This window comes from Vulpes vulpes, chromosome 4 (genome assembly GCF_048418805.1).
Source record: "Vulpes vulpes isolate BD-2025 chromosome 4, VulVul3, whole genome shotgun sequence".
NCBI lineage: Eukaryota > Metazoa > Chordata > Mammalia > Carnivora > Canidae > Vulpes > Vulpes vulpes.
Window position 1 is genome coordinate 106,551,131 of NC_132783.1, and position 11,702 is coordinate 106,562,832.

An 11,702-nucleotide genomic window follows, 5' to 3' on the forward strand; every position below is an offset into this window, starting at 1 on the left:
CTTACTTAGCAGGTAGCCTAATGCGGGGTTTGATCCCAGGAAACCGAGGTCATGACCTGAGCTGAAGGCAGATGCTTAGTTGACTGAGCTACCTATCAGATTTCTTTATTTCCTATTTCTTCTACCCAGAATGGACAGTCCATCTTCCATTTTGCCTAATTCTTACTCAGCTTTTTCCAGTTTTCTCTGAGTCCTCAAATTAGGTTGGAAACCTCTCTTTGTAGTAGCTTGTGAGTAGTGTTCTTATCAGAGAACCTGTCAGTTTTGTAATTATCCATATTCCATGTTAGACAAAACTGCTTGTGGTTAGGTCTCTCAAGACCATGTTCGTAACCCCAGTATTTAGCTCAGGGTTGAGTTTGACAGTGCGGTGAAGAAAACATAGAAAGTCACTGGGAATGTGGGAATGGGGATAGAGTTTTATAATTCCCCAATCAGGGTTCAAATCCAGCTTTAAATGCTAACCAGTAGACATTACTATGTGCCAAGTACTTTTTAGTCAGGAGAAGATGGTGAATAAGAACATTATACTCTCTCCTTTTCTAATCTAGCTTTAAGACCCCTGGACATTTATTTTTATTTGAGGCTTAATTTTCCTTATGAAACAGAAATTAAAAAAAGTATCCACCTCATAGCTGTTGGGATTACTGGAGTAACAGGAGAAATCACTACAGTGTCACTCGAGTATCAAATAAAGTAATAATTATTACTTCTGAAACTGTGAGTTCGTAAAGTCAGTTTAATCTACTATAAAGAAAACAGAATTCTCCTTAAAAGACATACTGCTGAGAGAATTTAGAGAAAATTCTTTGAATATCCAGGAAACAGTATATTCCTGATCTTTCAATTAAGAAAATAAGCTCGTGCTTATTTAAAAAAAAAAAAAAAAGAAGAAGAAGAAGCTTATGCCGACCCATTTGCTCACTTGGCCTTCCTTTGTGAGCAGTGATCCTTATTTCCATTTGCATGTTGGCTGACAAGTTAAAGATGCCAACAAGTGCCTTTTATAAAGAGTATATTATAGTGAATAAATCATGGGCTTTGATGTTCAGCCCTACCAATTACTGGCTGCTCAGAAGTTACAAAACCCCTCTGTTTCCTCATATGTAAAACGAGGACGATATCAATCCTTCCTCACTTGGAAAGAGTAAACCAGGTAGAACAGAGAAGACCTTAGCAGAGTCCCTGCATACAGTTTGCATCCACTGAATGATGAGTGTGCCTCACTAACCATATCTGCGTCTTCCTGGTTAGTGTGCTTATGCATCACAGCGACTAAGTTCACAGGATGGGTTCACGACGGCCTGATTTTATGTCCCAGTTCTGCTAACTTGGTTGTGTAACACTGAGCAAATCTATGTCTCAATCTTTTTATCAATAAAACAATAATAGGGCTACCTCTCAGGGATGTTGGGTAATTAAAAAAGAATAATCAATGTAAATACTTAATACGGTGATTGGGGTTCTACGTGCCATTACTTCATTATGTTTTCAGTAAGTATGCTACTACCATAATTTTACCCATAAATTGCCTTTACCAATTATCCTTCTTTTATTCCTGAATGGAATATCCAAAAGAAATTCACAAGTTCATACGAAAAACTTGGTCAATTTTTTTTTTTTTTTAATCAGTGGGGCCTTCCGGACTTGACCATCAAATAGCTACCAATAGTTTCCTTATCCCCATTTCCTTCTCTCTGCTTTAGTTTCCCCACAGCACTTGTTCATTGGCTGTGTTCTCCAGCTGAATGTAGTAAGCTCGATGGGGCAAAGACTTCGCTTCATTCACTGCTCTACCCTTATCTGAACGGTGCTAGGGAAGTAAATGCTTAGTACAGATTCTAGAAAAATAATCCATTGAATGAGACCCGTGGCAGCCCTACAATCGCCGATTAGCCTCCGAGGAAGGGACTCGAGAGCGGCAAGGTGCGTGACAACATATCCCGACCCCCAACTCCTTTCCCCGTACGCACCGGAAGGGTCATTGAATCGTTTCAGGGGCGCCTTAGGAAAAGACATGTTGATGACCAGCTCCACAAACCGAAGGTCACTAGCTCTCCTCCGCAACTTCTGGCTGCTTATTTCGGCCTACTCGCTCCAAATTCAAACCTCCCGGCTTATCCACTGCCCACCTCTAACGTCAGCAGATTTGAAAACCAAAGTTTCGGGCGCACCAATCCAGGACGGGAACGACTAAAGAGCATGCGCACCCGGCCTCGTCGCATCCAATCAGGGCTTCTGTGAGTTTAGGTCACCAGCCAATAGGAGACTATTATTGCCCAAAGCGTGTCCAATCGTTCCTGGCGTTACTCAATTGTAACTTACACGCCCGCCTCATTTGCGCAAGCGCATTTCACGTCTGAGAAGTTGGCAAGCCAGCTTCTGGCGTCATAAGGGCGGCAGTGCAGTGAGTTCTAGTTACACTAGTTCCAACTTTCTCCCACCGTCCCTTGGGTGTCAGCTTCCCCGGATTTCAGTTCTTTCAAACTGGGCACTGCCAGGGTCGTAAACGGCCACTGAAGAGGAGGAAGGAGCTCGCTGAGACCGCGGCTTACGCCCCTGCGCATGTGCAGTGACCTGAGCGGAGAGTCGGGGCGTGGCCTGAGCGCGGGGAGCTCGCGCGTGCGCTCGTCTGGCTCCGTGCGGCTGCGGCTGGAAGGCTCCCGGAGTATGTCGGCCCCGTTTGAGGAGCGCAGTGGGGTGGTTCCGTGCGGGACGCCGTGGGGCCAGTGGTACCAGACCTTGGAGGAGGTGTTTATTGAAGTTCAGGTGCCGCCTGGCACTCGCGCCCAGGATATCCAGTGCGGCCTGCAGAGCCGGCATGTGGCGCTGGCCGTGGGTGGTCGCGAGATCCTCAAGGTAGCGGCAGGTCGGGGCTTGCGCTCACTTTCCTCCCGGCCTCTAAGTCCCCGAGTGCGAAGGTTCATGGTTTCCACGCAAGGACTGTTGGAAGGCCGAGCGAATGGCTCTGAGCCGAAAGAGCGATAGATAGCGTCGGCCTGGTTGGGGTCTGGTCCGTGTCCCCACTCAAGGCTAGCCCCGAGTTGACGGAAAGATTGGAGGAGCCCGGTTTCCTGGCTTTATCTCCAAACCGAAGAAGTTGCTGCTCTTGTTCTCCTGCGGGTCTTCACCTAGATGTTTAAAGGGACAAATACTCGTTGTACATATATTTTCTCCGAGGCGCTGATTTTAAGTGCTGAGAGGTCAGAGATGAACTAGACTGAAGTTCCCTGCGCTCGGGTGATGCTCTTGCAGGGAGGCGTACTAAGGCGAAGTTAGTAAATGTTTCGGCAGTTAGAGGACAGTAGAGGATACAGTACAGGGTAAGGAGGATTCAGAGGTGACGTCAGGTGATATTTTTTTTTTCGACAAAATCGGAAAAATTCTGCATGTTTGTGGAGTGGTAAGGAGGTAGTCGAGAGGCGTTTTGTTCCCATCATGCCCGTCGGATCCGGGAGCCGCTTTTTCCTTGGATAAACTTTATAGGTGAATTCAGTTACGTGCAAGTTAGATTTCTTTTCCAGATCCGATGCCCAAGGTGTTAGATGACAGTGTCATGAAGTGGTGACGGGAGATTCCTTGCGTAGGACACCTGGCTATGCCCTTTTTCTAATTTCGTAACCTTGGGCAAGAGGTCATTCGGTGTCTACGCCTTCGTCCACACAGGGTGCGGTAATTCTAGTACCTTCCTGATAGGACTGTTTTGAACGTCACGGGGTATCCGTGGGAAGTAAGAGCTGGGACCTGTGTCTGGTATGTAACGAGTGTACACTGCATGGTAGCTGCTATTACTTTATGGGGAAATGCTTTAAAGTGCCTCAGAGAAAAAAGAGATTCACGTGAAAGACCTTGATTTATGTCAGCTTGGATCTTACGGATCTTTCTGGATAGTTGTGTAATTCATAGTTTCCTCAACAGTGGTTTAAGAGTACAATTCAGATTTCCTTTAGTAATTCCAGTAACTTTGGGAATTTAGCAGTACCTTTAGGATTTTAGGTGTATGTTTATTAGACCAGTAGGATTTTTTTTCTCACTAGGACTGACATATTGAAAAAATGTTTTCTTTTTTTTTTTTATGTGATCTTTTAATTTCATTTTCAGATACTTAAATTAGGCAAGTAGCAACAAATCAAAACGGATTTGAGCAGATGGATTCTCTTTTAAACTTATGTTTGCCAATTTCTTTCTTAAAACAGCAGTTTCTGAAAAATCAGTCACAGCTAATCTGGGTATCAGAACAGCAGTATGTGCTTAAAAGTTTTTTTTGATTCTACATTGCCCACCAAAGGAGAACCAGTTTTTTAAAGTTTAAGAGAAATCGTTTCTTAATTTCAGCTGGAAAGTTCTTTTTGTAGTTCATTTCAATTGGTAAAGTTAATCGTTGCTTAATTTCAGCAGGAAAGTTCTTTTTGTAGTTCATTTCAATCGGTAAAGTTAAAGTTCAGATACTAATTTCACATTTGGTTCAGTGATCAGTAATATTTATTTATCTTCTAAAAATTAAGGAGCCCTGATCTTTTAGAGAGCCCTGTGTTCTTTGTCATAGTAAATATTTCAAGCAGTGTAAACTAGATTCCATTTCACTTGCTAGGAGGAAAGATAGGGTTCAGCACCTATATATTGAAATGGTATAAAATTTTATCTCCCTAATATAACCAAACTAGACAATTACATGTGGATTAGATAGGAAATCAGCAAAGTCTTTAAGTCATGAAAGTCTTATAAGAATTAATGAAATATTTATGTTTTTAGTACTGCATATGTTTATTTTTCAGGGCAAGCTCTTTGATTCTACAATAGCTGATGAGGGAACATGGACTTTGGGTAAGGGTAACTTATACTTCTTGGAACCCCTTTTTTTAAGAATAAATTTTTGTCTTGGAACTTAGTATATTTCCCTCTGTTGTATTAGGTCTTTTGTCTTTGCAAGAGAATGATGATAGAAGCGTATTGAACATAATTGTATGTCAAGATTACCTAATGATTTTTGAAAATAAAAAATTTAATGATGATCTCTAATTTGTGATTTTTATTTGTTTAGAGGACAGAAAAATGGTCCGTATTGTTCTTACAAAGACAAAGAGAGATGCAGCAAATTGCTGGACTTCTCTTCTAGAATCTGAATATGCAGCTGATCCTTGGGTGCAAGACCAAATGCAGAGGAAACTTACATTAGAGAGATTCCAGAAAGAAGTAAGTGAGATGAATGTATGAATATGTATTGATAATCATCTTAAAACCATAGAATAATTATTATTTGAAATTGAAACTCAAAGTGGTTACAAATACTTAAAAAGTTCTTTAGAGGAATTTTATAAGTTAACTCATTAGGAAGATAGTCTTTATTTGGATTTTATTTTATTCTTTTTCAAATATTCTATAGAGGAACTTATTTGTACTGTCATGATTTCTAAGTTTAAATTTATTTAATGTACACCAGTAATGCATAAATGAACTAAAAAATTCACTCAAAATAGATTTACATAATATAAAAAAGTGAAAAATTCCTTTCATCAACATCTCTCTAATTCATGCTACTGTCTCATTCTTGTATCCTTGATGTGTTCGTTTGCTGCCTTGTTTTTAACATAAATGCAGGATCACACTGTGTGTATTGTTCATGTTGTTTATTTCATTTAATAATATGTCTTGGGTCTCTTTCCCTACCAGTACATACTCATTCCAAAAACACTCATAACTACTTCAGGGTGTTTTCTAGTTTGAAAGTATCATCGTTATTTATTTAGCTATTCCCTTTTGATAAGATTTGGATTTTTCACTTTGTGTCTATTTCAAACAAAATTTGTGCTTTCATCTCTATAAAACTATTCCAATGATCTGTTTATGTAGGAGAAGAATTACTAGATCAAAGCACTATTAAAGTTTTGATGGATAATTTCTTTCTATATGATGATTTCCAAATGTGTATCTCTAGTCTAGACTTTTCTCCCAAATATTGCAGTCATATTTCCAATTCAGCATCTGCACATGACAGTCTGACAGACATATTAGACTCAACGTATTCAACATGAACTCTGTAAATTCCTCCCACACGTGTTCTACCTGTCGTCTTTCATCTTGGTTGATGGAAACTACTTGATCTGACCAAAAAACAAAAATAGGGAATCATCCTTCATTTCTATATCTCTCTCACACACCCTGTCCAATTTGTTAGGAAATCTTACTGACACTACCTTCCAAATAAATTCAGAATTTGTCCACTTCTCACCACGAACTCTACTACCACTTTGATCTGTACCATCCGTAGTGTCTTGCCTAGATTATTCTAATAACCTTCTGATTGTTCTCCTCTACCCTTGCTAAGCTACAGTATTCTCAAAATAGCATAGTAGTCCTTTGAAAATGCAGGTCAGAATGCATCGCTTCTCTTATCAGAGCTCTTTCATTCTATCTGATCTGGTCCTTCTTACTCTCTGACTTCTATGAATCTCCCTCCAGGCATTCTGCTCTAGCCATTTTGACCTTTTTGTTATTTTTGAACATTCCTTTTCTGTCCTTTTGACTACAATGTTCTCCCAAAGCTTGGCTAGCTTCTTCACTGTTTTCAAGTCATTGCTCAATAAAGCATACTTTGGTCTTTGATCATCCTATTTAAATACTATAATCTCATTTCCCTTACTCTGCCCTATTTTTCTTCCTTCCTTTTCTCCCTTTCCTTCCCTTCCTCTGTCTCCTTCCCTTCCTCCCTCCCTCCCTCCTTCCTTCCTTCCTTCCTTCCTTCCTTCCTTCCTTCCTTCCTTCTTTCTTTTCTTTCTTTTCTTTTCTTTCTTTCTTTCTTTGCACTTGCACCAACTTTTAACACTCTAGATCAGGGGCTGGCAAACTATGGCCCCTGGGTGAAATCTGGCTCACTTCCTGTTTTTGGAGTAAAGTTATATCGGAACACAACTATGCGTGTTCATTTGTGTATTGTCTTTTTTTTTTTAATTTTTATTTATTTATGATAGTCACACAGAGAGAGAGAGAGGGGCAGAGACACAGGCAGAGGGAGAAGCAGGCTCCATGCACCGGGAGCCCGACATGGGATTCGATCCGGGTCTCCAGGATTGCGCCCTGGGCCAAAGGCAGGCGCTAAACCGCTGCGCCAGTGTATTGTCTTTCTTATAGCAACACCAGACTAAAGTAGTTATGGCAGAGACTCTAGCCTTCAAAGACTAAAATTCTAACTACTTGGCTCTTTACAGAAAACTTTGCCAAACCCTGCATTAGATAACTTAGTTTATTATTTGTGTCCTCCTGTAAGAATGTCAGCTCTACCAGTGGTAAGGATCTTTGTTTTGTTTGCTCTTGAATTCCACAGGTCTCTAATGGTGTCTTCTAAACAGTAGGAATTCTATAAATGTTTGTTGTATAAATGAAATGCCTTCCAAAAGATGAAAACATGTTATAGCACTTCATAGGATTGTTATGAAGATTGAATATGTTGATAAATGCATAGATCTCAGAATCCTGGCAGGCATGTAGTAAACTCTCAAATGGTGCTAGTTTATTAAAAATCTGTTTTCACATGTATACTAAAGTATATGTTTGCCCATATACTTGTCAACTTGTAATATACATATTGATTCTCTAAATGCTTGTAGATCTGAAAATTGAAATATACCTCCTAGTTTTAAGTTCTATTTTGGTGATTACATCCTTTGACATGTTTATTGGCCATTTGGATTTCCCGTTTTGTTAATGGCTAGTTCATATCTTTACCATTTCCCTTTTGAGTTACTTAGATTTTTCCTTATAAGATTTATTTTATCATAATTCTTTTCATATCTTTTAGAATCCTGGCTTTGACTTCAGTGGAGCAGAAATCTCAGGAAACTATACTAAAGGTGGACCAGATTTCTCAAATCTTGAGAAATAACCACTACGGTTTTGCTGCATTCTGTGGATCCTAGCAGATGTTGTGAACTTAATCAAAGGAACAGTTATGGGGTAGAAGGAGAATGTGGATACCTGCAGTTAACAAATTGCAAAATACATTAACTATGGTTCTTAAAAATTGCATTCAAATATCATTTTACATAGGAAACATCTTAAATACTGTGGAAACTATTCTACTGATATATAGTAACTTTTTTTTGGACTTGTTTTTTTGCTCAGCATGAGGTTTTATATGCTGCATTTTACTAATTTCATATTTAACCTGTATTTTTAATACAAAAAACATTAGGGTATAGATCATGTGAAATGACTGGTGCCTTCAGGGACAATTAAATTTTCTTTCAATAAGTGTAACGCAGGAATAATGTTCAATAAATTTTTCTAAATAGGAATTGTGTACCCCTTTGTCTAAGTATGCCAGTTCACACAGGAATTGTATTACTGAAAAAAAGTTTTAAGAAAGGAAGAGGTCTACATATTTATTCCAAGTAAGTTCATTTTAAGAGTTAATGAAAATTTCTGAAGTATATATTATGCCTTGGGAGATGACTTTGTCAAGAAATTGAAAAATAGTTAGAAACCTAACAATAGGAATGGATTAATACAAAACAGAAGTAGTGAATGAATATGATTGTTGGGTGAATCCTTTGTCAGTGACAAAAAAAGCAAATTATGGTTAATGTTTATAAGTTAGTGATGTAAGTTTGCTCTTCAGTGATCCGGACATCTAAGGAAGGATTGTCTTAAAATTTTATTTCATTCTTTTTATGTCCTTTGGAATTTTAAAATACCTCTCTATGTATTTTGTAAAGATTTTATTTTTAAGTAATTCCTTCATCCAATGTGGGATTTGAGCCCACAACCCTGAGACCAAGAGTTGCACACTCCACCAACTTGAGCCAGCCAGATGCCCCTAAAAACTATTTTTAACAACCCGAAATGTATAACAAAGTTACATGTAAAGTGTAAATAATTGTTTTCTTCCTGAATTCTTTATAAATTTATGATAGGACACTGCATCATCTATGAGTACCATAGTGTGTATTTCCTTCAAAGGACATGCTCTTACATCACTGCAATACAACTATTAAAGTCAGGAAATTAGCATTGATATGTTACAACCATCTAATCCTCAGATCTTTATTTGCATTCATGTTTAACTGATTGTCCCAGTAATGTTCTGTATGGGAAAAGGATCCAGTCCGAGTCATGCTTTGCCTTTAGATTAGATGTCAGGTGTCTGGTCTACTTCATTGTGGAACAAGTCTTCTTTTTCTTTCTTGACTTTTACAACCACAGCACTTTTCAAGATTACAGGCTAGTTTTGTACAACATCCCTTATTTTGAGTTTTGTCTGATACTTCTTCATGATTAAATTCAGATTATGTATCTTTGGCAAGGATATTACAGACGTGATGCTGTATTCTTATTGCATCTTATAATGAGTTAGTAATTTTGATTTGTCTTTTTTCTGGTGGTGTTTACTTAGATCAGTGAATAAGTGGTGTCTGTCAGTCTTCACAGTAAAGCTATTCTTTTTAAGTTTATGATTACTTTGTGGGAAAGTAGCTTCAGAGTACTATCCTGTTTCTGATCAAACTTCCAACTTATTTATATCTATATGGACTATTTATGGGGACTCATGATTTCTCATTTTATTCAGTGGGGGTAAATCTATTATTTCCATTACTGTGATGCTCACAATTTTTCTTGATTTGGTCAGGGGAAACCATTCTAGGTGGCTTGTATGTTCTTTTGACGTCTAATCATTATTTTAGGAATTTCTTATTTTCTGGCACAAATTATACCAGGCTTAGGCTTTCTCTGTCCTAGCTCAAGAAGAACCCATGTTTTTAAGGTGCTCTGGTTCTCTTAAATGCAGAATGGTATTTAGAAGCTAAGATTTGTGTGGTAGTGAGCAATTGTTGTGTGTTTATAATATATAGCTGTATTTATTTCTATATATTGAAAACCATGAGTCACACTTAAACCTTAATGGCTAATCCCATGTGGTGCATTTTTCTTTTCTCCCTTTCTATATTTATAATGACAGCAGTGAGAAGTCCGATTTCTGTTATCCTTAGTATATTTGGTTCCCTATTCTAGGTCATCTCACATGAATGCCTTCCTTACTCTACTCAGGCTCCAACACCCTGTGGCAAGCAGAGATCCTCACCTCCTTGGACCTGAACACACCTCATTGTGGGCCACTGAAGCCCTGTCATACCCTTTGGCAAAATGGCTCTCTTGTTCACTTTACCCAAGAACTAGGAATGAATTGATGGGGAAGAGGCTTTTCTCTTTTAATTTGCTTCTCTTTTTGACTTTCAAAGAAATTAGTATTTTGAATAAGCACAATAAAATTAACTTTTCTGTTCATAGTTTTGTGAATTTTTAACATGTAGATTCTGTTAATAGTTTTGTGAATTTTTAGCAAGTAGATTCTGTTCATAGTTTTGTGAATTTTAACATGCAGAGATACGTGTAAGCACCTCCAAAATCAGGAGATTGAACAGTTTAATTATGTTTTTTTTCTTTTTTTTTTTTAATGAACTTTACACCCCATTTGTGCTCAAACTCATGACCCTGAGATCAAGCGTTGCATGCTCTACTGTCTGACCAACCAGGCATCCCAAGAGATTAAATAGTTTAATCACCATAAAAACTTAATTCTCTCCCTTTGTAGTCATGCCCTACTCCTAGCCTCAAACCCTGGAAACCACTGGTTAAGACTGTCTCTATAGTTTTGTCTTTTTAAGAATGTTCATCAATGGAATCACATGTAATTTTTTTTTTTAAGGTTTATTTATCCATTCAAGAGACAGAGAGTGCAGCAGGAGGGAAGGGGCAGAGGGAGAGAATCCCCAGGTGGACTCCCTGCTGAGCATGGGGTCTGATATGGGGCTGGATCTCTTGACCCATGTGACCATGACCTGAGCAGAAACTTGAGTTGGACACCCAACTGACTGAGCCACCCGGGCACTTTGTAATGTTTTTTTTCAAGAAACAACAAAACAAAAACAGAAAGCAGTTTTATTGAGATCTAATTCACATACCGTGTATTTTGTCCATTTAAAGTATATAATTCAGTGGTTTTTAGTATAGTCCTGTTCAACCATCACCATAGTCAGTTTTCATTTTCATCACTTCAAGAAACCTCGTGCTTTTTTAGCTATCCATTCCCTCCCTCTCCACCCTCAGCCAGGCAACCACTAATTTGCTTTCCATTTCATAAATTGCCCTGTTCTGACATTTCATATATTGAATATTATAGTATGTGGTCTTTTGTTACTGGCTTCTTTCACTAAGCATAATGTTTTAGTGGTTCATCCGTGTTACAGTATGCCAGTATTTCATTGTTTTTGTATGACTGGACTATTCCATTGTATAATTGCTGAATATTTATACACTTGTCTGTTGATGGACATTTGGGAAGTTTCTGCCTTTTGGCTATTATGAATAATGCTGCTATAAACATTCAAGTGGGGGCCCCTTGATGGCTCGTCGGTTAAGCATCTGCTTTTGTTTCATATGATTCTAGAGTCCCTGGATGGAGCCCTGTGTCAGGCTACTTGCTCAGCGGGAGTCTATTTCTACCTCCCCTGCGCCTGCCCCGCTTCTGCTCTCTCACTCTTTCAAATGAGTAAATAAAATCTTTAAAAAATAAACATTTGAGTACAAGCTTTTATGTGTATGTATATTTTTATTTCTTATCTAGGAATAGAATTTTGAGTTATATGGAAACTGATCATTTGAGGAATTTCTAGATTGTTTTCCAAAGTGGCTACGCCATTTTGCATGCC

General features: G+C 38.5%; 2 protein-coding genes across 4 annotated transcripts in view; one reads left to right on the forward strand and one right to left on the reverse strand.

The window, feature by feature from the left end:
- The window catches only part of HMMR (hyaluronan mediated motility receptor), a 59,464-nt gene extending 56,146 nt beyond the window's left edge, over positions 1-3,318 (reverse strand). For 2 of the 3 annotated variants that reach the window (XR_012001192.1, XM_072756692.1), the window contains exon 1: positions 1,974-2,381. Coding sequence is in view for 2 of the 3 variants with exons in the window: in XM_072756692.1 (XP_072612793.1) it covers positions 1,974-2,019 (46 nt within the window). In the remaining variant the exon portion in view is untranslated. Of the gene's footprint in view, positions 1-1,973 lie in introns of all 3 variants that reach the window. The other variant, XM_072756693.1, reaches the window with a different exon arrangement.
- Positions 2,362-11,580, forward strand: NUDCD2 (NudC domain containing 2). Its single transcript, XM_026007572.2, has 4 exons — positions 2,362-2,859; positions 4,776-4,824; positions 5,042-5,193; positions 7,796-11,580. The coding sequence occupies exons 1-4, from the start codon at positions 2,566-2,568 to the stop codon at positions 7,877-7,879; spliced, it is 579 nt and encodes a 192-aa protein (XP_025863357.1). The 5' UTR covers positions 2,362-2,565; the 3' UTR covers positions 7,880-11,580.
- The last annotated feature ends 122 nt before the right edge of the window (positions 11,581-11,702 follow it).

Bases quoted from the DNA above. Each gene is read 5' to 3' on its own strand.
- NUDCD2 (XM_026007572.2), top strand. From the start codon at position 2,566: ATGTGCAGTGACCTGAGCGGAGAGTCGGGGCGTGGCCTGAGCGCGGGG. The intron at 2,860-4,775 runs GTAGCGGCAGGT...TTTATTTTTCAG, and splicing joins GTGGTCGCGAGATCCTCAAG to GGCAAGCTCTTTGATTCTAC. The intron at 4,825-5,041 runs GTAAGGGTAACT...TTATTTGTTTAG, and splicing joins TGAGGGAACATGGACTTTGG to AGGACAGAAAAATGGTCCGT.